This window comes from Scyliorhinus canicula, chromosome 2 (assembly GCF_902713615.1).
Source record: "Scyliorhinus canicula chromosome 2, sScyCan1.1, whole genome shotgun sequence".
Lineage (NCBI taxonomy): Eukaryota > Metazoa > Chordata > Chondrichthyes > Carcharhiniformes > Scyliorhinidae > Scyliorhinus > Scyliorhinus canicula.
The window spans coordinates 29,707,733-29,735,554 of NC_052147.1; the positions used below are offsets into that span (position 1 = coordinate 29,707,733).

Consider the following 27,822-nt stretch of genomic DNA (forward strand, 5'->3'; position numbering starts at 1 on the left):
CGAGGTGGACAAGACAATCGAGGGCACCCATCAAGGAGTTGGCGGAGAGAAACAAGTTACAGGGGCAGTTCAATAGGTTGATATAGGGAAGGCAGTGGGGCAGCTACGGAGGGTGAGGGGGATTCAGTAGGAATATGGAGAGACAGCTAGCTGTGTGCTAGCCCATCATCTACGGAGGCAGGCTGCATCGAGGGAAATTTTGAGTACGTGGACAGGGAAGGGCAGGTAGTGTCGGAGCTGGGGAAGATGAATGAATAAAAGCAAATTACTGCGGATGCTGGAATCTGAAACGAAAGGGAAAATGCTGGAAAATCTCAGCAAGTCTGGCAGCATCTGTAGGGAGAGAAAAAAGAGCTAACGTTTTGAGGCCAGATGACTCTTTGTCAAAGCTTTGACAAAGAGTCATCGGACTCGAAACGTTAGCTCTTTCCCCCCCCCCGGAAGATTAATGAGGCAGTCAGGGAGTACTATGGGTTCTATAGGGTCGACCCTGGTGGTGAGGAAGGGGACATGGGGTGGTTTTTGGACGAGCTGGAATTTGCAAGGCTAGATGGGGAAAGGGGGCAGACACAGGAGGTGCCGTTAGTGTTGAGAGAGGTGATGGGATAGCATAAAAAAGATGAAGTTGAGAAAGCTTGCACAAACTGTGAACTGTGAGGTGTGGAGAATATTCTTTAATTTATTTACGTTTTGTACCTTTGAATATGTTTGGAATAAAAAACATGAAAAAAAATATCGTGCCATTATCCTGTACTTAAAAACCACAAAATATTTTCGACAAAGGTTGTGCCTTTTCCTCCTGAATAGAAAATGTCACTCAATTTTATTGAAGCAGCTACAACCACTTCACAGTGAGGTTGTGTGGTAATCTACATGGCTGTGATCTTCAACTTTCAAATGGAAAGCCATCATGATTCATATTGGTAGGAATAACATGGAGAAACAATATAAAATAAGAGCCACAACTCTGAAGAGTGTGCAGGAGCAGAGGGATCTGGGTGCATATGTGCATAAGTTACTAGAGGTGGCAGGACAGGTGGTGAGGGAGGTTTTAATAGAGAATACGGTAACCAAGGCTTCATTAATAGGGACATAAGAGTACAAGCGCAAGGAGGTTATGCTAAACTCGTATGGGACATTAGCTACACTTTAGCTGGAATACGGTGTAAAAGTTCGGGGCGACACACTTTCGGAAGGATGTGAATGCATTGGAGAGGGTGCAAAAGAGGTTTACAAAAATAGTTCCAGAGATAAGAAACTTTAATTATGAAGATAGATTGAAGAAATTGGGACTGTTTTTGTTGAAGAAGAGGTCATCAAGAGGAGATTTGATAGAGGTGTTCAAAATCATAAGGGAGCTTGACTGAGTAGATAGTGAGAAGCTGTTCCTGTTTGTAAAAGGATCATGAAAAAGGGCACAGATTTAGTGACTTGCAAAAGAAGCAATGCAATGTGAGAAAAAACTTTTTCACACTGCGAGTGATCTGGGTTTGGAATGCACTGCCTGGAAGTGTGGTGGACACAGGATTAACTGGGGCATTCAAGAGGGCATCAGATGATTATTTGAATAGAAACAATGTGCAATGTTACAGGGGAAAGGGAGGAGAATGGCAATAAGTAATAATACTCAACCGGAGAGCTGGTGCAGACACGATGGACCAAATGGCCTCCTGCAGCACCTTAAGAATTCCATGATTCTGTGATCAGGGCAGCAGGAAATACTGCCCACACTTTTACTGCATGTGTATACCCCTCAGTCAAAAGGATGCCGTAGTCTCCAGACTTGCAACCTCCTTGACCCAAACTTCATTTTCTCTCAGCGTCCGACCTAGAACAGTAGTAGCTTTTGAATCATTATTCTCTTCCATTTTCATCTTTTAACTCCTGGGCCTCAGGTTCATGCATTCGCATTTTGAACTTCCTCAGCTATCAACATGGTTCGACTTGGCTACTCAACGGATGTTTGAAGTAATACCTGGTTCCTGAGTTTCTGGATTTCGTCTTCTCGGTCCTTGATTCTAGTCTGCAGTGTGTTCTTCATCCTGTGTAGCTCTTCTTCTGTATACTGAAACTCCTGTAAATTCAACGCAGAGTGATAAATGCAAATAGAAGATTATTAATAGCTTGATAAAAATACATAGAAGCTTCAGTAGCTGAATTATTACTCCAAGACATCATAGTACGAAATCTCTTGTTATATGAATACTTTCTAAACAAACACCTGAATATCCATACACATGAATATCAGTTTACCTATATGGTTTACTGAGCAAATCTCATCAGATTGATACAGCCCCCGAACCAATTGTAAAATATTTTCATATTTAAGCAATGCCATGTCTGAACACAAGTCGTATTTCAAGAAAAGCTCTTTCCTCTAAGTATTGGCCCCCCCCAAAAACTATCTCGAATCCATACACTTTACAAATCTGTCTTGAAATTTTACATTTTAACTAGCCAAGCGATTGAAAGCTGCACTCCTGTGAGTAGGCAGTCGTATGTGGCCACATTTGCATGCTTAGAATTTTTTAAACTCACAAGTAGCTTAAAGTTAAGTAAAAAGTTAGAATTTAAAAATAGTTTACTTCATAATACCATTATCTGCGAATGAAAGACTGACTAAACTGCCTGTCAATGCTGTACAGCCATGACATGTTAAATTAGAAAGACAAATTACTTTTCTTCACTGATGTAAATGTTTTGAATACCAAACTGCAGCTTAACAAATATTTTCTATAATATTTTTCCATCTTACTTTTGCACCAACACATTTATATTTATATTTCACTTGTTTGAGGAGGGTTTTTTCACTACCACAATTTCTTTTTATTTTATTTTTAAAATTTAGAGTACGCAATTCTTTTTTTCCCCAATTAAGGGGCAATTTAGCGCAGCCAATTCACCTACCCTGCACATCTTTGGGTTGTGGGAGTGAGACCCATGCAGACACGGGGAGAATGTGCACACTCCACACTGACAGTGACCCTGGACGGGATGGAACCCGGACACGCGGCGCCGTGAGGCGGCAGTGCTAAACACTGTGCCACCTTGCTGCCCAGCTACAATTCCAACAACCATAATACAGTGCACATTTTGCACAATAGAAATTAAGCCAAAACAGCGGAGGACAACATCAATGTTAGGATCATAGCAGTTTTCTGGGTCATAATCCTGGAATTCTCTCCCTTAACAGCATTGTTGGTTGTTCCTACGACACAGGGACTGCAGTGGTTCAAGAAAGCAGCTGACCACCACTTTCTGAAGGGCAATTAATGCTGGTCTAGTCAGCAATGCCCAAATCCCATGGTAAAAAATAGAAACGTTTTAATAAAGTTCAGGAACAATAAAGATTTGTGCTTTGCCTGTTTCTGCCTCTCCAGTTCAGCCTCCAGTTCCTTTTTGGCTCCTGTAAGTGTGTTGATTTGTTCCAGTAGTTCTCGGATTTGTTCCCTGGATGACTCGGCCTCACCCAATTGCTGTGTCTCTGCATCCTGTCATGAATACCAGGTACATAAGTTGAATCAAGTCAGCAGAATTTCATTTTTAAAATAAATTAGATAGATCGTCAGCCTTAAATAAATTGCATATTTCTTTAAATTAATTTAAAGTAGAAACTAGTACAATTACTAAATTTTATGATCATATCATTATAAAGCCCAAGCTTTAATTTTCACTTATTCCTATTTGTTAAATCTTTGGGCACTCCCCAAGATGGAGCACTGAAAATGGGACTTACATTGAAGCCAGAGTCAGTAATAAATCAATCTGATTTTGTTATCGAAGGTTTTGAGCATTTGACCGTTATCCCCCTCATTGGTAAAGTGGTACTTGTTATTTCTTTGTAAAGTGTCCCTCTTTTCACCAACCGAAGATTTGTTTGTCCCATGATAATTGTAGCAATCTATTGGTGTTATACTATTGAAAATTTCTACACTGCAGTACAATTCTATTCGAAATTTAATTTTATTGCATACTTGATTCAAGATATTTGGTAGCATTGCATACACCAAATGGATGACCAAATATTGCTTTATAGAATTGCATTTTGACATACAACTGTTACAGCACCACCTGGTGGCAAAGGCAAAGTACATCATGATCAGGCTGATGGCACAAATGATTGTTCTGTTTTGTGAGATTTATAAAGTCTTAGACCTGGAATATACAATCGCTAAAAAATACAGGGAGCATAACACCAGCTAACCTGTATCTGGTGTCCACAAATATTTCACTTGGTATTAAAACAATCCCTAAAATCCTATCTACTCATTCACTGGCAACGGGTGAGCTTTCAACTTTCACCCAAACCCAATAGTTCAGCGCGCCTGCTCTAGGTCACAGCAAAAAAGTTTCCGATGTGACTTTTCTGAAGTTCGCTGATGAACTGCTGAATGCAACCATCGGTTGGCTTCTTTACTTACAACTAATTCTCACCATGTGGGTATCGTCGGAAAAGCTAGAACTTGTTGCTCCTCTCTAGTTGAGCCGATTAAGATACGGGTGGACCTTCTCCATTAATCACTATGAAGTGTTCAATATAACTGAGGGGCTCACTAGACAACGTCATCGGGCAGATAACATCAACTCTGTTGCTTTGGGACTGGAGTCACATTATTAGCTAGAGCAGGTTAAGAATGGCACGTTTCCTTCTCTCAAGGGAATTCTTTTCTGGATCAGTCAGTAGGGTGGTTGGTCCTGTTGTCTGATTTTCATATTCCAACACCTTCCTGTCTATTTTGGTCAGGCGTGAATTTAATGCTGTCCTGAAACCTGGGCAAATGAGGATCAGCCGTGATTATATTGAATGGCGGAGCAGACTCGAAGGGCTGAATGGCCTACATCTGCTCCTAGTTTCTATGTAATGGGTGTCCAAATTACCATTCAGGTTTTCCTGCTGGAGCCACCCGTTTCTTCAGACAAAAACCCCATGGACAACTGATCTCCACACAATCGCATCGCGCCCCCCCCCCCCCCCCCCCCCCCCCCCCCGCCAAACACAACTCCCCCACAACCTGCGTCCTTGTCAGTGGTCTGGACAGTTTTCTTTTTGCTAGCTTGGGCAATCATTGAATGTTTCTTGAGAGAATTTTACAGCCATTGAAAGTAGGCAACTAATTACCTGCAGCTCTGCTCTCAGCTGTTGGATGTGACCCAGCAGTTTTTGGACTTCTTCACGTTGCATGTCACGCTCATGCCGCAGTTCCTCCAGTTCCATGGTGGTGACAGCATGACTTTCTAAACCTTCAATTCCAGAACCCTCTTTCAGGCTGTTAATCAGTTTCTCTTTGGACTGTGGAAAAGATGTGCATTAATACTTCACAATAACAAGTTGTTTTAGACGATAGGAAATATGAACAGCAGTAGGCCATTCAGCCCTCCTGGCCTACTCCACCATTTAATAAGATTGTGTCTGATCTAACACTCATTAAGTCCATTTTCCTGCATTCTCTCTGTAACTCTTAATTCACCTACTGATTAAAAATCTACCCATCTCAGCCTTGAAAATGTTCAAGGACTCGGCCTTCACAGTTTATTGGGGTAAAGATCCCAAAGATTCACCATAGAGAAGAAATTCTTCTTCAAGTCAGTCTTAAATGAGCACCCCCCCCCGCCCCCACTGTATTCTGCAACGATGCCGTTGGAAAAATCCTCCAATCATTTACCCTGTCTAACCTTCCAAGAATCTTGTACGTTTCAATCATACCACCTCTCATTCTTTGAACTCCTAAGGACTATTGACCCAAGCTGGCTAATTACTCCTCATATGACAGAATATTGTGGAATTATAACAAAAAAAACATGCATTGCATATTTTTTTAAATTTAAAGTCCCCAATTTTCTCCCCCCCCCCCCAAAACCCCCCAACCACCCCCCACACACACACACAATTAAGGGACAATATAGCGTGATGTAGCCATCTAAAATGGACACTGGGCTACAAAATGGAGAACTGCTAAGACTGCAGGGAAAAACAGTCAGAGTGAGGACACACAGCTTGCAAAAGACTGTTTTGCATTTTGCACGTACAGAAACCAGTTTCCAAAGAGTTGCAGAGTTTCAGCCAAAGGTGCAAATGGGAAACAGATCTGCATATTAATGAGGTGATCCCGGCCCAGGCCCAGGTACAATAGAAACATTTAAGTATCGATGGATACTTTTCCATAGACGCCCAGACAGAATGGCGCCAAAGCAACCAAAACAAAGAGCCGTAGGGACCGCCCCAAACATTGAGAAACGACCCTAGGATTGGGGAGTTTGAAAGATATCGATTGGGAAAGACCCAATAGATGAAAGAGCCCGCCCAAGGGGCACGGACTTCTAGGACCTATAAAGAGAAGGTCAAGCACATGACTCGGTCTGTTGCTTCCAGACTCCGGCCCAGACCGGTTACATCGCATCCTGACTCCAGTCTCATCACCGGCCGTTGAGCATCAGCCATCGAACTGTAAGTGCCAACACAATGATCGCTACGTGATCCAGACCTTGCTAGCCCTTGACAACTTTGCCAATCAGAAAGTTACAGACCAAGAACGGGACGAAGGCCTTGCTCCCTGACCTTGCCTGTTCCTGTCTAGATAAGTATTTAGTTGTTTAGTATTAGAAGTAAGTTAGTCACTTTAGCGTATGCATGTGTATTTATTATATTTGTTATAATAAACACCAATCGTTTGGACTTACTAATCGGTGTATGGATTTATTACTTTGAACCTGACCTTGATATACTTGTGACGGTGTCTCAATACGGCACCTGGCACCTCCGAGCATAATTACACATACAGAGCCATAGTAGTGTTAAGCACACGGCCTTTAAACGGAGGCGTGTTAATCACACTCCAGTAAAACGAGTAACAGTGACCAATCTGCCTAGCCTCCACATCTTTTGGTCGTGAGGGTGAGACCTATGCAAACACAGGGAGAATGTGCAAACTTTACACAGACAGTGACCCGGGGCTGGGATCGAATCTGGGTCCTCGGTGACGCGAGGCAGCAGTGCTAACCATTGTGGCACCGCGTCGTCCCTCATTGCACATCAGTTAAATAAGGTCAAATCACCAGCACCTCCTAAATCCACAACAAAACACATACATTACTTCAAATAGGAAGCACACTGTTTAAATTTAATCTCTGTTTGGCATAGGTTCTACTCAAAATAGTACAAGTGGATCATTAGATCAGTGCTCATATCAAAGGCAATATGTTGATTTTGCATTAAAAAATTAATAATCTCTTCAAAAAGTTATAAGGGCAATACTAATATGGAAACTGACTCAAAGTGTGCAATTTCATTTGTCTCTAAAGCACGCTTTTATCTTCTACCAAGAATAAACTCTGCAAAGCAACAGATAATGAGCAAATTACCGTTGAAAAAAAAATTCACTCAAGTGTGATCATGAAAATCAAATAACAGTTCATTTTAAAGCATTACATATTTTCCTACACTTAAAAGGACACTTATCAAAGCCTCTTAGCCCAAGGGAAACCTGGTAGCTTATCACAGCCCTCTGACTGCAGCTAACCTTTTTAACTTTAACCCATTTTCCTGCTCTTTTTCTTTTCTATGGCTTCTTGTTGAATACTAATCCAAGTCTATAAATGTTATTATCTCAGCCTCAATGAAACATTTTGCAAACATTCTGCAATAGCTTTGGTGAATACTTTTCTTCCTATTCCCCCATTGCCCTTTCAGTGTAACTCCAGATTCATGTCCCATTATTAATGATTCTCTATTCAGCAGAAACTCAGTGCTTTCAAAATATGATTGCGACCAGGAATCCTTTTGCAGAGCCCAGAACTTAAAATCCAAACATTTATCGGAACTTGCTTACATAAAAATTATACATGGCCAATTCTACAGTACTCTCCAAAGGCAAACGGAGAGGTTTTCTGTACTTCTTCACAATCGCGTCCTCACCTGAAGAATTCTGGTAGCCTTTTGTTTGTAGTCCATCAGTTCCTGTTTAGTTAAATCCAAGCTGGTCTTAGCGACTTTGAGTTGTTGCTGCTGATCATCTGCCCTCTTCTTTTCTTCAAGCGCCTTTTTTTCAGATGCTGTCAGGGCTTCCGCCAGACTTTGGCGTTCATATTCAACCTTACTGAGCCTGGCTGCAAATTCATTCTGAACAGAAGATACAAAAGAGGTGACTGATTGATTGATATTTATTGCTACATGTACCGAAGTACAGTGAAAAGTATTTTTCTGCGGCCAAGGGAACGTACACAGTAGACAAAAGAATAATCGAATAAGAGAACATTGACAGTGGTGCATCAACAAATAGTGATTGGTTACAGATCATCTCAAGCACCAGGAAAGATCAGGTAAATTTTAATAATTTCCATGGCTTAAAGGCAAGCATAAAACATTGCTAAATAATGCCTGGGAATGCAGTATCATTTCAAATAACATCTACAAAAAGGAATAGGGAACATTAAATCGTTACATTTTCTTTACCATAGGGTATTCACAAAAAAGAGGCTTTGTATCAATTTCCTACTCATTGTTCAGGATCACAGATGAATGGCAGCTCTTTGGACATGGCATTGGAGAGTGCCTATAGCCGGAGAAGTGAAAATTTATAGATATGAAAAAGATGATCATTAAGGTCATCACATAAAGTTTGTCTGTTGTTTGAGAAGACAGGAGGTACAAAGACAAGCTGGAGCAGAGGCTAACTGAAGTACTGGCATTCCATGACCACCCTTGAAAATTCAATAAATGTGGAGGCCTCCAGAAAGTCAGCAATCATGGCTGGTAAACTAAATGTTTCTAAAGTCAGACAAGAACTGGGGCAGTTAAACTTACAACAAAAATACTCAAGTAATGGTACTTTCCTTAATTCAGATGTAAATGACTACTAATTTCCAGGAATGAACGTAAGGAATAAGAGCAAGAATAGGCCACACAGCCCATCAAGCCTGCTCTGCCATTCAATACTATCATGGCTAATTGTGCACTTCAATTCACTTTGCCATCCACTCCTCACATCCCTCAATTTCCTGAGACATCAAAATATAGATTGTAAATACCAGAGGCTCCAGCTCTGATCCTTCAACCCAAAAATGCCATTTATGCCCACTCTCTGCTTCTTGTTAGCCAATCTTCTATTCACACTGATCTTTTACTCCCATCTCCCTTATCTTGCCTATTAACTTTTAGAGTGACACCTGATGAAATGCATTAGGAAGCCCGTTACCCAATCAACTGTAGCCAGGTCTCCCTTCATGTAATTGGCTTTGTTTAAATTTAGGATTCATGCTTGTGATTGGAGCATGTCAGTTTCAAACTTATCATGGAATGGAATTCAATGGTATTATGATCACTATTTCCCAGTAGGTCTTTTACTACGATATTCCAATTTAATCCTGCCTCATTACACAATACTAGATTTAAGATCACATTATCCCAAGTTGGTTCTACAACCTATTGCTCCATGAAACTGTCACAAAAACTCATCTTCTAGTCCACTCTCGACAATTTGATTGTCCCAGTCTATTATTAATCCCAATCACTTATCACATTGCCTTTGAAAGAGCTATTTAAAAAAACCACGTATATACCTGTTTCTTTTCCATTTTTCTCCCTACTCCATTAAACAATGACAAAATATAGAGCTTAAATCCACACAGGTCAGGTCAAATCACTAATGAGAAAATGTAAAGTTAGTAGATGGCAACCATACTTTTTCACCATTACACGCTTTGTAAACTGCCAGTATTCCCAGTCAATTTACTTTGCATTTACAGCATCTCGAATATATGGCTTGGCATCTTGTTTGCAATGACAAACAAGGTAGAGGGCAGGGATAGGGCTTAAAGTGCACAAGGATAACCCACTTACCAAAACTCACAAATTTGGATTTCTAAAGTTTTGAGCTTTAGATGTTTGTAAAACAATAATTCAGACAAGGCTGGTGTGAATAGTTTTATCTGAAAATAGGTCTTCAAAAGCATTCAGCTTTGAACTACATCATATGGCAAACAATTTGACTTGTAATTAACTTCAAAATACATGTTCTTGTTTTATGCAAATTACAAACCAGACCAAGTCAAATTCCTTGAGCAAACAAGGAAAACACAGCATGCTAGATATTCAAAAGACATTATCTATGATGTTCAGCTGCCATGAATTAGACTACCCCCCCCCCCCCCCCCCCCCCCGGTAAACAAACCTGCATTTTATTGTAACTGTCTTGTTCTCGTTTGAGTGATGATTCTGTTTCCAGGAGTCTCTCCTGCATTGTCTGCAAGGCTTGGTTGTGCATGCTGCTCCCTTCACTATGATCCTGCAGTATTCTTTCAAAAGAAAATACATTATAAAATTATCTCTAGGATTTCCAGATGTAACATGTAACAAGCACAGCATGTCCTAAAGGGATAAAAAGTATGGAAATCTGCTTATGAACTGATATGTCATGACTTCCCATACTAGTGGAGTGGCGATCAATCCCCACCCCACTCTCCCCATCCCCCTCCAGCATGTATGTTTCATCTATGTTTGCCATTTCCCTTGCTACACACGAGCTTACTGTAGATCACATCAACATTGTGGCTTTGATGGAGACATGGCTGAGGAGTGATAACATCTTTCCCCTTAATGCTCGTTGCCCATCTAACGACACTTCCAATGAAAGCAAATTAATGCAGATGCTGGAATCTGAAACAAAAACAGAAAATACTGGACAATCGCAGAGGTCTGACAGCATTTGTGGAAGGAGAAGGGAGCTAATGTTGAGTCTGGGTGACTCACTCAAAGTCAGAGAGAACTGGAGATAGGATCAGATTTATGGGGGGTGGAGCAATGGGGCTGGATAGGGTGTCAGCGATAGGGGGAGATTGACAAAATAACAAAGGGAATGTAAATGGGGGTGATCAATGCTAAGAAGGGTGCTGATAGTAGCACATGAAGAGGTCAAAATGTCTTAATGGCAGAACAAAGGTAACCAGTGTGTCAAAGGGCAACTAAAAACAAGGACCAAAGAGAAAATGCTGGAAAACCTTAGCAGGTCTGGCAGCACCTGTAGGGAGAGAAAAGAGCTAATATTTCGAGTCCAGATGACCCTTTGTCAAAGCTCAGGAACAGATGGCCCAAGTGGGGTGGTGGAGGGGGAGCATTGGTGAGGGAAAAAGTGGAAGCTACACTTCCCACTTGCTCTGCTCAAACCTTTATCTTAATCACTCCTTGGTTTGTCTTTCTACACCCCTAGCAACTTCTCCTTTAAGCATTTTACTGCGTTCCTCCACATGTCACTCATTTAAAATTCTTGTTCTGTGTCTCCACCCCCTCTCCCAATTTATGAGACCAAATTTTACACTTTGCTATCTTCTCTGCTTCACCCCAAGTAATTTAAACTTCCATTTCTACTGTTTTGCTCTCTCTTCCATGCTCATTACTCCCCTTCCCACCATTTCACATGGCTTTGCTACACTTATTGGGTGCGATCTTCCCAAAAGGGATCAGAGTTCCAAAGAGCAATGCCGAGACACACGTGGCTATTCAACGTTACCTGTGTTGAATAAGGGGCCTAAACGGGAAACGCACAGCCGAGGCCGCACATTGCCCCATTTTTTACAACAGGGAGCTCTGCTCGCCAGAACTGCCCGTTGTAGCGAGAGCACATAGCCCCGTTTTATACAATGGGGAACTCTGCTCGCCGGAACGGCCCGTTGTAGCAAGAGTTCGGGATGCCATTTTTAAACGGGTCCCGATCTCCAAGGCCAAAAAAAAACAACCTCCCCCCAGCCCGAACATAACATGGGGTATTCTCCCTTTCATCAGGCAGAAAGGTACAAAAATCTGAGAACATGCACTAAGAGATTCAAAAACAGCTTCTTCCCTGCTGCTACCAGACTCCTGCATGGCCCTTTTATGGACTGAACTGATCTCTCCACACATCTTCTCCACTACGCAGCACTACACTCCGTATGCTTCATCCGATGTCTATGTACTTACATTATGTATCTATAGTATGTCCTATGTTTCTCATGTATGGTACAATCTGACTGGACTGTAAGCAGAAGAATACTTTTCACTGTACCTCGGTGCACGTGACAATAAATCTAAATCAATGGAATTGTAGTCAACGTAACATGAATTGACTTGTCTTTCTGTTCTCACACTGGTATCCTGCATGGATTCATCCATGACCTTTCACTCTTATTTCTTTTTCATGCTACCCCTGAGCAACATCATCCCAAAATGTAGCAACAGTTTCCACATTCATGTCAACAACATCCAGCTCTATCATCCCACTACCTGTGAATTGCCAGATTGCTTGTTTAACATCGAATGAACAGGCCTTTCTTTCAATTAAGTATTGAGAATACCAGAGCCATAAGCTCCATTCCCTACTTGCACAATGTCATGTTCACCCTGTGCTCGCTGACCTACATTGCCTTCCAGTTAACCAATTCTATATTAAAATTCTCATCCTGGATTTCAAATCGCTCTTTGACCTCATCCTTTTCCACCTTTGTAATTGCCTCCAGCCCAACAACTGTCCGAGATGTTTACTCTCCTCGAATTCTGGCCTTTAGCACCCCAGATTTTAATTACCCACCATGGATAGCCATGCCTTCAGCTACAAAGATCCCAAGCTCTGGAGTTTCCAGCCCCTTCAAACCTCTCCATTTCTCTTTTTCCTCCTCTAATACTGTAAAACCTACCTCTTTGACCAAGCTTTGGATAATTGGCCCCAACACCTCCTTATGTAGCATGGTGTCAAACTTTGTTTAATAACACTCCTGCAAAGCGCTTTTGGATCTTTTACTGTATAATTGCAAGTTGCTGTTATAATTGTTCATTGCCATGTAGAGGGGGGAGTGAAATATATAACAAGTGGCAACATTTTGTAACAAGTATTTAGGTTTATAAAGCCCCAAGATGCTAGCCTAGAATCGTCAACCCTTGATACAACCATGGCAATCTTCAGAATTTGGAATTTCAACTGGTTTGAAAAAGTGGCCTTTAAAAGATTGCCCTCATTTCAGAATTTTTTAAAATCCGCAATGGAATTGGGGAGACAGAACAAGAAAATTAGTAGAATAGATATAACAGAGAATAAAACATCTTCTTTAAGCTTTATGGAGTGATTAAGAAAGCAAGTTTTAAAAAATTTTAGTGTAAAATTATGCTTTGGTTTCATTTAAATGGCTCAGGGTCAATATTACAATTATAAACATATTCTTTATGATTGAGTACTCATATCATTGCAAAAATACACATTAAGCCAAGGAAAACAGGAGGTTCCCTCGACGTGCAACAAGTCTGATGGGTAACAGGCTAATGACCTCTTTATTTATTATACTATATAAAGAGAGCTTCTGTAATATATGGCACCATTTTTTTGTTGCAGCATTTACTTTGTTCAAGTTGTCAGAAGATGATAGGATGATTTTTTTGATAGGCAATTCATTTCAGGTAATCCTGAACCAGAGATAGTCAAGGTCAAAAGCAGATGGGAATTTCCCATTGTAATATGGCACTACCACCAACCTTTAAAGAACATCCTGTCATACCAATTCATTGCATTTTGTCATGAGATTTGATCAATTTATAACAATTACCCTAGCTGGATTTGAAATCAAAATCTAGTTGAAAGAATCAGTGTTCAAATTCTTTGCTGCATCTAAACGCCAGTCCCTTTTATGAGCCTAGTGGAGTCCAATGAAAAATGTACATGGCAATAAATTCATTTAAACCTGCTTCTTTCACTCTGCAGTAGCTCCAGTGCTTCATTACGCGTCTTCAGAAGCTGATCTGCCTCTTCCAGCCTCACTTTTAGCACAGCCAGCTGAGAATCCTTGGCACCCAGCACCTCGTTCAGATCATCCACCTGAGAACGCAGTTCCCTCCCTATCCTGTCAGTTTTCGAGTTTTCAGAATTCCATTTCTCAATCTGCTTCCTGGCTTTATTTAACTCTTGAAATCAAAAATATTTAAAAAGAAACAATTAGACCAAAATACAGATGGAGGGTATTTGTACTATCCAGCCATTTGTACTGCCCTATCTGAACAAACATCAGTTTCCTCCCCAAATGTGCATCTTGAATGAATTCAGGGTCTAAAGCTCCACAATATGTAGAGGGACTTTCCAAGTCTATATCACTTTTTGTGTGACCAAATTAAGAGAAGATAGGATCAATGTTCTTTCATCATTTTCAGCCAATTAATTTCAACCTTTAGTGTCTTGGTTTACCTTAAAGTAGTGCTCCTGGTTTATTTATCGATATCATTTAATATGTTGAGTACTTCTATAGAAGGCATTCTCAGTCATCGCTTTCAAATCTAAAGAGACAGAGTCTTTTCAATCTTGTCTTGTATTTATGCTGCTGGGTTTCAGGGGTCAGTGATGCTGCTGTTCTCTGCACTGTGTTCATCACTTGGATGTTTCTCTCATATGCCGGAGGCCAAAAGTGAACAGTAGTCAAGGTATATGGTATGCTATAAAACAAGATGTGGAAATGCCAGCTTTGGACTAGGGTGAGCACACTAAGAAGTCTCACAATCCCTGCTTAAAGTCCAACAGGTTTGGAAGGAGGAAGGAGCAGCGCTCCAAAAGCTAGTGATTCAAAACAAACCTGTTGGCTTTAACCTGGTGTTGTAAGACTTCTTACTATGCTATAAACAAGTGAGCGCATTTGAGGAAGTGCAGAAGAGATTTACAATAATGGTTCCAGGGGTGAGAAACTTCAGTGATGAAGATAAATTGGAGGAGTTGGGACTGTTCTCCTTGGAGAGAAGGAGGCTAAGAGGACATTTGGTACAGATGTTCACAATCATGTTTTTTTTGGGGGGGGGGGGGGCGCGGCTGGTCAGAGTAGATAGGGAGAAAGTGTTCCTGCTTGTAGAAGGTTCAAAAACGAGAGGGCACAGATTTAAAATGATATTCAAAAGCAGCAAATGTGACATGAGAAAAACACTGGTTCCGATCTAGAGCCCACTGTCCAGAAGTGTGGTGGAAGCAGGTTCAATTGAGGTATACAAGAGGGCTTTAGGTGATTATTTGAAAGGAAACAATGTGCACGGGCTTGGGGAAAAGGCAGGAGAGTGGCAATGTGCATAATGCTCATTTGGAGAGTAGGTGCAGACATGATGAGCTGAATGACCACCTTCTGCACCATAGCAATTCTGTGAACTTACACTGATTTAACAAACTAATTCAGCATTTCATTTGCCCTGTTTTGTTGTTGCAAGGCAATTGGATAATGTAAATGGAACTTCAGTCAAACTTGTGAAAAATTAATTTATAGATGTAGTTTGCATAAAATATTGTGGCACAGGCTCGAGCTGCAACTTCCCTACATTTGAACTGGTCCATCAAGGGAAAGAAGCTGCACGGTTAGAAAACGCAATCAAGTTACTGCTTCTCTCTACACTTTTCACAGGTCCAATGGCATTTTCATTCAGTGCAGTCAGGACATACAGACTCTTGAATTTTGTTCAATTCACACTATGGCTTTGTCGATAGCAGTAGCCACCTGTGGGTTCTACCTGCCTGGAGGTTTGATGTCATGCTTTACTGTATGATAATTTATCACTTGTAAATCGAGGCACTTGAGCACTGTTGCCAATGGAGAAACATTGTGGCTGAGCTTAATCCCATTCTTCAGAATCAACAAACCTAGCTGTCTTTCCTCTTCCTAGTCCAAGGATACTGAGATCGATGCAATCACTAGGATAGCAGCAAAGCTAAACAGTGTGTGATATTTCCCACATCCATTTGAACTGTGAAAAACGGTTAGTACGAAGACCATGGCTGAAATTTTATGGCTGTATTTGCCTGTGGGATCTACTACCCCTGCCGACAGCAAATCCCACCCATTGGCTTTCTTTGGGGGGGGGGTCTATAGAACGGAAACCCCCTTGCAGCGGTGGAATCAGAAGATCCCGTCGCCGGCCAATGGCTGGCTGCTGCCATGAAACCCACCGTGAGGGGGCTGCACAGAAAATCCCACCCAAAGCGTTGGCAGAAATCCAACTATATATAATACATTGTATTGTAGCTATCACAGTAATTTAAGGCAGCACTTCCAAGAATATGACGCAAGGATATGCTGTACAATATTAAAGCTTGTTTCATCAATGGGATGTGGGTGGCACTGGCTGGGCCAGCATTTATTGCCCATCCCCAATTGCCCTCCATTTCAGAGGGCATTTAACAGTTAACCACATTGCTGTGGATCTGGAGTCACACAAGGACTGCAGATTTTTTTCCCTAAAGGGCATCAGTGAACCAGATTCATTTTTATGACAATGGTTTCTTGGTCTTAATTAGACTTTTCAAATTCAGATTTTTTTTTGTTGAATTCAAATTTCACCACCACCCCCCCCAATAAAGCCATAATTGGCTTAATGCCAATTAGTCCCATCGCATAATTTCATTAATTTGCCAAATAAGTCAAGATGCCGAGAGACAACACTGGCTGAAACCAATTATGGTATTTCGTACAATTAATCTAGTTGAGACTCTTCAAAGACCATGGGGTATTGTGAATTATTTGGGGTCAGAGAGAGAGAACAGTAAGGATATTTGGACAGGAAACCTGGAAGTAAAAACTTCCTGGACATTTTTTGAAATAAGTAACAGGACAGCTTTCAATTTTCTTTCAGCTATCCTGTCTGACAACCAGCATGGTTCCCTGTTCGACAGCAAGGTCTGCAGCAGGGCAGTGAAGAGGAGGAAGTGAGCAAAGGAGAAATCAGGGATGGAAGAAGATCATGGACATTGTGGAGGAAATCATGAGAGGCACATGGTCTGTAAGAAATGTCCTTGCTATAACAGAGAAGCCCAAGCTACTATTGCAGTCATACCTTCTTGTGTTTGTTTTGATCTCTCAATCAAAGAAGCCATTTCTTGGTTCAAGGAGGATACCTCGCTCCGGAGAAGCTGGTTTTCAAGCCGAAAGTTCGATAGCTCCAGTGACTGACTGTCATCTTTAGCTGAGAAACCTAAGCCAACTGTATTACTTAATGGCTGCTCTTTTGCAAGCTCCAGTTGGTCATCTTGACTGACATTAGTGCTTTCTGAGGCATCTGTATATATTAGAAACAATAAATTGGTAAAACTAAAAACCAAGTATGAAAATTTTATTTTACACTTTAAGACTAGTCTGATTTCCATATATAACGTTCATAGATAACCTCTACACTACAATAGGCATTGATATTACAAAATCAGTTTCACTGACAGTTCAGTAACCTACCACAGTGCAAACCCAGATCTGAACAATCGGCAAAACATTTCAGGATTAAACTTTGCAAGGCACCTTATGCAATGGGACTGTGAATCAGTAAATAGCAGTGTTCCTAATTGTCTGATTAACTTCAGTGATAGAAAAAAAATTGTCAACAATCAGCAGTGCTGATTGATCGTGTCCAATTCTGGAATTTGTGCTTCCAACTAAATGAGGTACCATAGTGGGAGTGAAATCTTGCAAAATTTGCTAATCTGTAACTTTCAACTAGGGGGGAAAATGTGTAACATGCAAGTTCTCATAGAATCCCTAGTGCAGAAGGAAGCCATTCGGCCCATCGAGTCTGCACTGGCCCTTGGAAAGAGAACCCTACTTAAGCCCACGCTGCCACCATATCCCCGTAATCCCACCTAACCTTTGGGACAATAAGGGGCAAATTAGCATGGCCAATCCACCGAACCTGCACTTCTTTGGACTGTGGGAGGAAACCGGAGCACCCGGAAGAAACCCACACAGACACGAGGAGAACGTGCAGACTCCGCACAGTGACCAAAGCCAGGAATCGAACCTGGGACCCGGGGAGCTCTGAAGCAACTGTGCTAACCACTGTCCTACCATGCTGCCACCCATGGACGAGAGCACTTCGAAGATGCTGAAGGTGGGACAAATAGGGGCTGCACAGTTGCTAGCACTGCTGCCTCACAGCACCAGAGACCCGGGTTCAATTCCAACCTTGGTGACTGTGTGGAGTTTGACACTTTCACCCAGTATCTGCATGTATTTCCTCCCACAGTTCAAAGTGCAGGTTAGGTGGATTGGCCATGCTAAATTTCCCCTTAGCTCCCAAAGATGTGATGAGGTTGAGGTTATGGGGCTAGGGCAGAGGACTAGGTCTAGGTAGGGTGCTCTTTCAGAGGGCCGGTGCAGACTTGATGGGCTGAATGGCCTCCTTCTACAGTGTAGCTGTTCGAAACAAAGTATACATTTGGGGTCTCTACAGATTAGCACAATACGTCTGTGTTCCTGGCAGTCATGTGGGAATCAATTTTTGATAACCTTAGTTACATCACATGTGCAGATTGAGTGTGACTGTCCATTAACTCAAAGAGATATGCAGTTCATACATGGCTTAATAGAAGGCACCACAGGATATTTCTGGTAGATTCTCACTATTATAATCTTCTAAAATTAATTCAAGGCTGCAATGCATTCCAATAACCAGGTGAATTGCTCTCAACTTCACTGAGAAGTTCATGACATCTGGAGCCCTTGATCAGATTACTGCCTCTGAAAGAGATATGCACAGCACAGGGTGATCCCGGTCTCGCACCGCTGGCTTGATGCTAGGGTAGTTCAAAATTAATCTGTTCTCTCTGATTTCCTAATTTATCTAATTTCTCCTTAAAAGTTTCAATTGTTTCAACTTTACTTCTTAACAAGCCAATAGACATTCAGCTAACTTTAATCAGAGAACTTTTAACAGCAGGAATTATAGAACGGACAGGAGTAGACTATTAAATTAGTAAACAATTGGATTAATTGCACCATTCTCCTGATTACTAATGAAAGCAGAGGCTTTTAGTTCTCGGTACACAACAAGGATTATATTCAAGTCATGTCTTAATGAAAATGGCACACAAAAATAATTAGATTGTGGACAAAACAGATACGTAAAGGATTTGTGCCTAATAATATTAACTGTCTTTTTTGAAATTCCAAGTTTTATTTTGTTCTGTCATGGGATGTGGGCATTGCTGGCAAGGTCAGCATTTGTTGGCCAACCCTAATTGGCCTTGAACTGCGTGGCTTGTTATGCCATTTCAGAGGGCAATTAAGGATGAACCACGTTAATGTGGACCTGGAGTCACATGTAGGCCAGGCAGGGGAAGAAAGATCTAATGTGTCCTCATTATCATGCGACCCAAATTATAGGTAATACTTTGCTGATTCAGAGAATACTGGTCGGAAGGCAAAAGATACAATGGAAAGAGTTAACAGACAAGGCAATATAGCTCAGCACTTGGCTAAAATGGAACTAATGTTCATCAATTTTTCCTCTTTCCAAGGGAACATGGGACAAAAATAAGACTAACACGAAGCAGTATCTCCAGTCATAGAATCTCTACAGTGCAGGGGACCATTGTGCATATGGAGTCTGCATCGACCCTCTGAAAGAGCATCCTACCAAGGCCCAAGGCCTGACCCTGTCCCACCTAGGGGCAATTTAGCATGGCAAATCCACCTAACTTGCACATCTTTGGACTGTGGGAGGAAACCGGAGCAAAGGGAGAACGTGCAAACTCTACACACACTCAGAGCCCTTTTTCTCAGAGGTTCTCAAAAATAGTTCAATTTCAATTTGCTTTATTACTTCTAAAAGTTTGGGGAATGGAATGCCTTTCCACTGTTGTCACCTGCAAACATTCACCCAGTTTAGGCAGAGAGAGAGCAACAATTTGCTTCCAGAATGCATTAATCCCTACTTTTGATCATGTCTGCCTTAATTTCAAAACTCTGCCTTTCTAAAGGTATCCGTGCCAGATTAAATATCGCAGTTTTACGCTATGCAAAGTGCAAATTGGTTGAGACTGTCTGAATTAATTTAGGTAAGAACTGTTCAACTAACCAGAAAGAGGATTTCATTCAATTGGTTTTGTATTGGATTTGGTTACAGATTCCTTTAAAAGACAACGTACAATCTAATAACACCATCTAGGTTATTCGCCAATAATGCATGCGATTTGCTCATTTCAAAATTTGGTAAAATAGCATTTAAATTACAGTGCAGTGCAATCACAGGAAGTCCAAACACTTAACATGTTTATAACACTGCTCATGTACAGAAAATTGCAAGTTATCAGTAAAGAGAAACTCAATGATTTATTCAGACTATTTCATACCAGGTCCATCAGCAAAGTCTTCCTGGACAATGCTCTCTTCAGTTGTTTTCATATTAACGGTGGAAGTAGATATGGAACTGAGACTGGAAGTTCGGGAATGACTTTTTGGTGTGGAAGGCTTTATTGTCTCTCGTTTGTTGTCCGCCCTTCCATTTAATGACTTTTCAGAACTATTTAAGAAATCAAAGAGTTGGTCATCATCCGGCTCAATCTTTTTTGGTCTTACAAACTGCATTGAGGGTCTGCCTAGAGAAGAGCTTGCAGGTGCACCGGCTGGAAGTTCAAAGGTCCGTGCTGATGAGGAAACATTGGAAGCTCCAGCAAGAAGGGTGGCCTTTTGTCTCTTAATGTTCCCAGCAGCGGAGGAGACATAACTAATATCAGAGTGGGCTTGGTGATCAGGTTTACTGCTCAGCTGATTCAGGGCAGAATATTGGCTGGAAGAACTGGCTTCAGCATTGAGTGCGTGTGTTGCAGCCACATTGTCAATGGACGTGGTTAGTGCTGCTGCTGCTCCCTGGTCCACTTTATTCAAGAAGTCTTCTGCCTTCCCTGCAAGACCAGCCAACCATGACATCCTGAACAGGTGTTAGAGCTGAGCATTACAATGTGACCTATTTGCAAAAGAGCAAAAAAGCATAGATTTAATCCAATTACCAAGAAACAATTAACAGAAACAAATAAAAATAACCAATAGATTAGCAGTGGCTTCACAAGTGGCAGAACATTACATGCCAATTTCTGCTTTCTCAAAACTATAAAATCTTCAGATGAACTGTGAGCAGGGTGCTAACATTTTGATTACTAAATCAATACAAAATAAAACTAAATTGCAGAATTAAAACTATACAATGATTATGGTATTGTGATTAGTCTCTTGGGATGAAGGGGCGAATATCAATCTGACCTATTCGCCATAATAATGAAGCACGTTAGAGCAGACCCCTGAATTCGACTGAGTAATGCTTAAAAAATGATACACACAAGGTTTGAACTCCTTACCATTGTTTGTACCTTTTCACCAAATGTCACTTTTCACTTAAACTGTGCAATGCAATTCACACAAGTTTATTTTGAGAGACAGTTTGCACTAACACTATCCCATAAATAGGCATAGATTAATGATTAGTTCATCAGGGCAGTTCGGTAGCACAGTGGGATAGCCCTGCTGCCTCATGGCGCTGAAATCCCAGGTTCAATCCTGTCTCTGGGTCACTGTCCATGTGGAGTTTGCACATTCTCCCCATGTTTGCATGGGTTTCGCCCCCACAACCCAAAGATGTGCAGGCTAGGTGGATTGGCCACACTAAATGGCCCCTTAATTGGAAAAAATGAATTGGGTACTCTAAATTTTTTTTTTTTTTTTTTAAATGATTAGTTCATCTATTTTTTCCTCCCCAGTGGTGATACTTGAGGAACGGAGCAATGGAGTGCCATGGAATCCATCCAAATGGACTGATGAACCTCAGTTTAATATTGCTTTTAGAATGGTATCGCAATAACATTGGCAAGAAAGAACATGACCTCTATTTGTATTGATGTGGAGATGCCGGCGTTGGACTGGGGTGAGCACAGTAAGAAGTCTTACAACACCAGGTTAAAGTCCAACAATTTTTGTATTTGTATCTATTTGTATTAACAGTCTTCCAACCAGACACTTAAAAACGGAGTCAAGCTGGCCAAGACAATTTGTACATGGGCTTTCAAAACAAGGAAAAATAAAAATAGTGCAACTAAATTAATGTGGTACAGTGATGGAAATCAGTCATCTGGTAACAGAATACTGCAATAAAATCAAAATACCATAGTAAAGAATAAATATCCAAACAGATTCTGAAAGGAAAAGCAAACAAGAGCAAAGAACCAAAAGCAGCAGACAGCACAGGGGGCACCATGTCCAACATCACAAGATAATAGCTTTCTGGATGGCAGTGTTGTTCCACTACTGAAAACACATGGTATAAAATGAATTCACAAATACCAGGTTTAACAGCATTATTTTATTAACATGAAGGATTTTCTCACGGCATACAACAATGCAGATCGCCATTTGGTAGAAGAGCTTTCTCATAGAATATTTTTACAATGTTTGCAGACTTACTTGTACAGATGTACATTAAAAATTTTATTCAATGGCAATGCCAAATGCTGTTGGTGGTAGGTTTGGTGAACAGAATATCATTGACATAAATTGTTAAGCTGTCTCAGTGGAGATGTTATTGCATAGTATTTATGTGGCATTAATGTTACTTTGCCTGCATGTTGGCATTGACTACCTCATAGTGCAATCATCAGCAAACTTCTGACCTTATGCCGGCTGAAAAGTCACTGATGAAACAGTGGATGATAGATGGACCCAGGAAGCTGCCCTGCAACCAAGTCCCAGGGTTGAAACGATTGGTCTGCGGCAGACACAACCACCCTCCTTTCTGCTGTCTCTGACTTCTGCCACTGGCGAGTCTCCCACCCTTAGATCCCCACTGAATACAACTGTGCCAGAGCTCTTTGGAGCCACACTGGAGTGTTTGGAGATTGGCTTTGTGGTGCCATGCATGAGGGCAGAAAACAGTTACTGGACATCCTGCCACGTTTGATATTGCATCAAGGATATTCACAGTGTAAACAGAGCACCCGGAACTAGGCACCTTACATGTCTAACAACAGGGCGATGCTGCTGCAACATCAACGATGGACAGGGAAGATGAGCTAACCCGCATAAAATGCGACAGACAGGGCCGAATCTCTGCTGAATACAACTCTCATAACAGCTCAGTATGCACCATGGCAGGTGGAGTTGTAAAGTGGCGCAGCCGCCCGTGAAAGGAAAGCGAGCGCGGCGCTTTAACTGGGGCCTGAACGGTGAGCTGAAGCACAGGCCCCGGCTCAGGCCCAGGGACCGGGCGATGGACCTGAACTCTTCCCACCCCCGAAGACCACCATCACGCGAACCCGCTTTGCAAGAGGCTGGGCTCACCCTGTCAAAAGCGGCGCAGCCCCGGGGAGGGAGAAGGGGAAATGACCTGGTTCCTCTCCCGCTGGTTAAACGCTCCGCGTCGACGGAGACGTGGAGCTGAAGGCGGAGCCTCCCGGTCAGGACCCCGGGGTGGCCGCACAACCCGCCTGACAGAAAAGCCGACACGTACCAGCGCCATGACGTAGTCGTACGTCTGACACAAGAGTCAGAGCAGAATCGAAATGACGTCGCTGGGTCCTAGCTTCCATCATACCAATTTGCACCTAACCCAATCTCCCAATTATAAATGGTCTATATCAGTGTTTCTCAAACTTTTTTGCCCGGGACCCATTTTTACCAATCGGCCATCTGTCCAGGTCCACGCTTGCCATCCATCCAGACCCATGCCGCCAACCATCCGGATCCACACCGGCCAACGTTCGCGACCCACGCTGGCCACCCTTTGCGACCCATGCCAGCCGACCTTGGCAACCCACGCCAGCCGACCTTTGGGATCCACCATTTTCTCTTACCTTTCATGCGAGAGGTGAGCCTGGGCTTATATTCTGCAGCATAGAGTAGCGAAGAATGAGAAATGACCTAATTGAAACAGGCATTATTCTCTCAGGACTTTACAGAGCAGATGCAGAATGTAAGTTTTCCTCAGATGGGTGGTTTACAGCCTGGGGATATAGTCGCCAAATTACAATGCGATGATTTTAGACACAGGTAAGGAGGAATTACTTAACTCAAAGTACTGTAAATCTTTTTAATCTCTAAAATTCACTATCAAAGAGAGTTCTGCAGGCTCAGCCATTGAGCATATTCAAGACAGATGCAGGAAGACTGAATTGTATTTTTTTAAAATCTTCTCCTGTGTCAGCACACTGACGTCAGGACAAGATGCTTTTCTCTCTGGGCTCCGGGCATGCACACAGATGAGCGGGCATGCATTCGCAGCGCGCCGGCATTTTAAAGCCGGTCCCGGCTGTCATTTTTAAATCCGTTCGCAGCCAGCATTTTTAAAAGTCGGCTGCTGCTGCCGTTGCGTCTGAATTCACGCGATTGGGAACACCACGGTGGATGGCTCTGCGACCCTCCTGATACCCTCCCAATACCCACCCCTGACCCACCCACGGGTCGCAACACCCACTTTGAAAATGCCTGGTCTTAGGGCAGCATGGTAGCATAGTGGTTAGCACATTTGCTTCACAGCTCCAGCGTCCCAAGTTCGATTCCTAGCTTGGGTCACTGTCTGTGTGGAGTCTGCACGTTCTCCCCGTGTGTGCGTGGGTTTCCTCCGGGTGCTCCGGTTTTCTCCCATAGGGACCAGCACTGGCCAAGGGACATGAAGCAGCTTAACAAATGGCGCATGGTCTCAGTGCTGCAGAATGTATATCAGTTTGCTGTTCTGATCCATGCCTTTCACAACCTCAAAGCTCCTCAAAACACTTTACTGATAGTGCTGTGGTCTTGTAAAGCAGGAAAAGACCAAATGCATTAGAGTTCATTGAGTCCAGACCTTACTCAGCCAGCCTGTGCTTGCAAAACAAAACATTTACTGTTAGAACTTTCATAATTGGGCAGCACCTGCTGAACAATCCTAATTGTGCTAACATAGCTACACTACCAACCAATTTATGATAATTGGTTGAACTCATAACCTTGATATCTTTTCAAGCGAGGAGAGACAGTGTGCCACATGAAAAGTCAAATACCAACTGAAAATAGTTTATTCTGGTTTGACTTGATGTTGTTACACTATTACAATAACATGTTTTATTTAGACTTGCTGAAAGCAACATACATTCATATGCAGGGACCTGTACTCTGAAAACAAAAGGAATGTGTTCAAGCCTTGCACCTTTTTTTAATGTCTATTTTACAAAAAATTGTATCAAACAAACAAAAGTAGAAAGTTAGTTATACCCAATCAATGTACAGCGGGTCCAGCACAAAACAATAACATTACATAATTGGGAACAAATAAAACTGGATGATTCAAGGACAAAATTACCAACATGTTCCTTCCACGGATAAATGACCAGTCTGCACCCAAGCAGGAAACAGGCAACATTACAGCCCAACATCTCCCCCATAGCTACAAAACAAAATAATAATAATAATCTTTATTATTGTCACAAGTAGGCTTACATGAACACTGCAATGAAGCTACTGTAAAAATACCCTAGTCGCCACATTCCTGCGCCTGTTCGGGTACACGGAGGGACAATGCTCAATTCACAAGCACGTCTTTCAGGACATGTGGGAGGAAACCGGAGCACCCGGAGGAAACCCACGCAGACACGGGGAGAACGTGCAGACTCTGCACAGACAGTGACCCGGGAATCGAACTTGGGACCTTGGTGCTGTGAAGCCACAGTGCTAACCACTGTGCTACCATGCCGCCCCATAACAAAGAGTTCCCTGTCGGGGAATTGAACCCTCGTCTCCCGCATGACAGGCAGGCATTCTAACCACTATACTAACGAGGAACTCACCTTTCTTACTTGAGTCCTTGATCGATATTGCTACACCATTTCCTTTACACTCACCTCTGGCTCGCATGAAGATTCTATACCCCCGAATATTGAGCTGCCAGTCCTGCCCCTTCCTCAGGTTTGATTCCGACCTTGGGTGACTGACTGTGTGGAGTTTGCACACTCTCCCAGTGTCTGCGTGGGTCTCCCCCAAGAGCTCCGGCAGAAGGAGAAGAAAACAATACCCTGAGAACCCAAGTGTCAAGGGGGAATTGATTCATTCTTACAGCGCAATTTAAACTCTTCTCCAGCTCCAGACCAGAACAGGCAGCCATCCTATATCTTTGAGATTGCAAAATGACATTGGGCAAAGACAATGAGAGGACCAGGTACAACCAACCCTTAATACTCAGCCTAGAAGAAGTGAAAAGAGAACAAGAGCCAAGAGCAAGAATCCAAACTTCCATAATCCCATCTCCCAGCTCCGGATCAAAGGACAAAACAGATTACCACCAGCAGCACTAGTACCATCCTCAAGAGGACAATGGGAAATTGTGGGGTCAAAAACCAAATGGAATATAAACTTGTCCCAATCGCAAAATAGGGGAAACCCACTCCAGGATGGGAGGGCCGTCAGTGTGACCCCCAGACTGGGAACTTCCCTAGGGGAGGGGGAGGCAACCAACCCCCACCCCCCCCGTAACCACCCCCCCCAACCTACAAAAACTGCCACTCAAAAGAAAGGATTGAGCCATCCCAAAGTCATCGCAGATGCGTATCTGAGTGTCCGTGACAGCAAGGCCCACTATCCAGCACCACCTCAGCCAGACCTCACAGGCAGCAATACCAGGAGATAGTAGAAGCAAAGCCCCTAAAACCTCTCAAAGTCAGAAGAAGAGTGAAGAAGAACTAACTGCCCGGACCCACAAGCGGCCTCCTAAAATATTACAACTAAATGAAAACTGGCCAAGTGGGCCCCTTCTAACTCCCAAATTGAAAAGAATAGGATAATTACTCTATATGAGATGCGTGTGAAGATTGGCCAATATTCAAGCAGTTAAGATAAGCACAGTATGCTTAATAAGTAAAACTGCAAAAGGCCAAGTGCCTGGTGCTCATTTGTTCCAGGTGCTGCTATAGGGAAGTGAAGCTGAGAGAAGTAATCAAAATTCCACACTGTGGCTCTGGAAAGCAGAGAAAGCTGATTTATAATTTGCGTGCAGGTTGAAAAAAAACAAATTGGGTGGCACAGTGGCATAATGGTTAGCACTGCTGCTCACAGCTCCAGGGACCCGGGTTCAATTCCGGCCTCGGGTGACTGTCTGTGTGGAGCCTGCACTTCCTCCCTGTGTCTGCGTGGGTTTCCTCCGGGTGCTCTGGTTTCCTCCCACAGTCCAAAGATGTGCTGGTTAGGTGATTCAGCCATGCTAAATTGCCCATTAGTGTCCAAAAAGGTTAAATGGGGTTACTGGGTTACAGAGATAGAGTGGAGGTATGGGCTTAAGTAGGGTGTTCTCTCCAAGTGTAGCCACCTGGGGTGGCCACGTCCCAATTCCAAAATGGATACTCGCAAAGAGTGCAGGGAAAAATGGACAGCACTAGAAAAACAAGCAAGTGCAAGGTTTCCTGTGGATTGGAACTTGCAGAACCCAGACAGAACTGAAACTACAAGCCATTGGCACAGTAATGAGCTATCTCCGGGGACAAAAAGAAACATTGAAACAATCGGTACCAGGACAGACTTCCCGGCGCCAGTGGAAGCTAAAACAAAGGCAGGTCAATGGTTACATAGAGCCCGCCCAATGATCAGGGAATGACCCCGTTATTGGACAGAATCGATACAAACGATTGGGACATGGTCCAATTAATTGGGACCAAGTCCAGGGTCTGCCCAGAAGGGCGCCAAACCCTTTGGGGTATAAAACAGAGTCCCCAAGGTCAGAGCGCTCTCTTAGAAGCTCTTGAGAACTCTTAGCTTCTCCATCTTCACCTTGGCATTTGGCTCTCAGCGACGAGAGGCCCGCCAAGCACCAGCCAAGTAAGTCTAAGGTCAACTCACGCTACGAGATAGGCGCTCCTAGCTACTATTCTATACCAGCTCGAAGCCAGCAGTATCAGAACCGGACAACAGCCATTGTTCCTCTGACTGAGTGGGCCACTCGAAGCTAAGTATAGGCTTTTAGTGGTAGTTGTAGTTTAGTGAGTAGAGTTTATACATGAGTAATAATTGACTGTGTGTGTCAATAAATGTGCATTGATTTCAAACTTACTAACTGGTGTATCGAGTCATTGATCAGTA

The 27,822-nt window shown here is 42.6% G+C and overlaps 1 protein-coding gene and 1 long non-coding RNA gene across 2 annotated transcripts in view; one reads left to right on the forward strand and one right to left on the reverse strand.

The window, feature by feature from the left end:
- The window catches only part of LOC119951849, a 226,670-nt gene extending 209,857 nt beyond the window's left edge, over positions 1–16,813 (forward strand). The window contains exon 3 of the long non-coding RNA XR_005457683.1: positions 16,607–16,813. This is a non-coding gene — a long non-coding RNA (uncharacterized LOC119951849). The remainder of the gene's footprint in view (positions 1–16,606) is intronic.
- The window catches only part of golga5 (golgin A5), a 29,859-nt gene extending 6,652 nt beyond the window's left edge, over positions 1–23,207 (reverse strand). The window contains exons 1-9 of the mRNA XM_038775172.1: positions 23,065–23,207; positions 20,091–20,704; positions 16,808–17,029; positions 13,696–13,915; positions 10,167–10,290; positions 7,913–8,116; positions 5,120–5,290; positions 3,363–3,491; positions 1,976–2,074 (exon numbers count right to left, since the gene is read on the reverse strand). Coding sequence (XP_038631100.1) covers positions 1,976–2,074; positions 3,363–3,491; positions 5,120–5,290; positions 7,913–8,116; positions 10,167–10,290; positions 13,696–13,915; positions 16,808–17,029; positions 20,091–20,667 — 1,746 coding nt within the window. The 5' untranslated portion in view covers positions 20,668–20,704; positions 23,065–23,207. The remainder of the gene's footprint in view (positions 1–1,975; positions 2,075–3,362; positions 3,492–5,119; positions 5,291–7,912; positions 8,117–10,166; positions 10,291–13,695; positions 13,916–16,807; positions 17,030–20,090; positions 20,705–23,064) is intronic.
- Between the last annotated feature and the right edge of the window lie 4,615 nt (positions 23,208–27,822).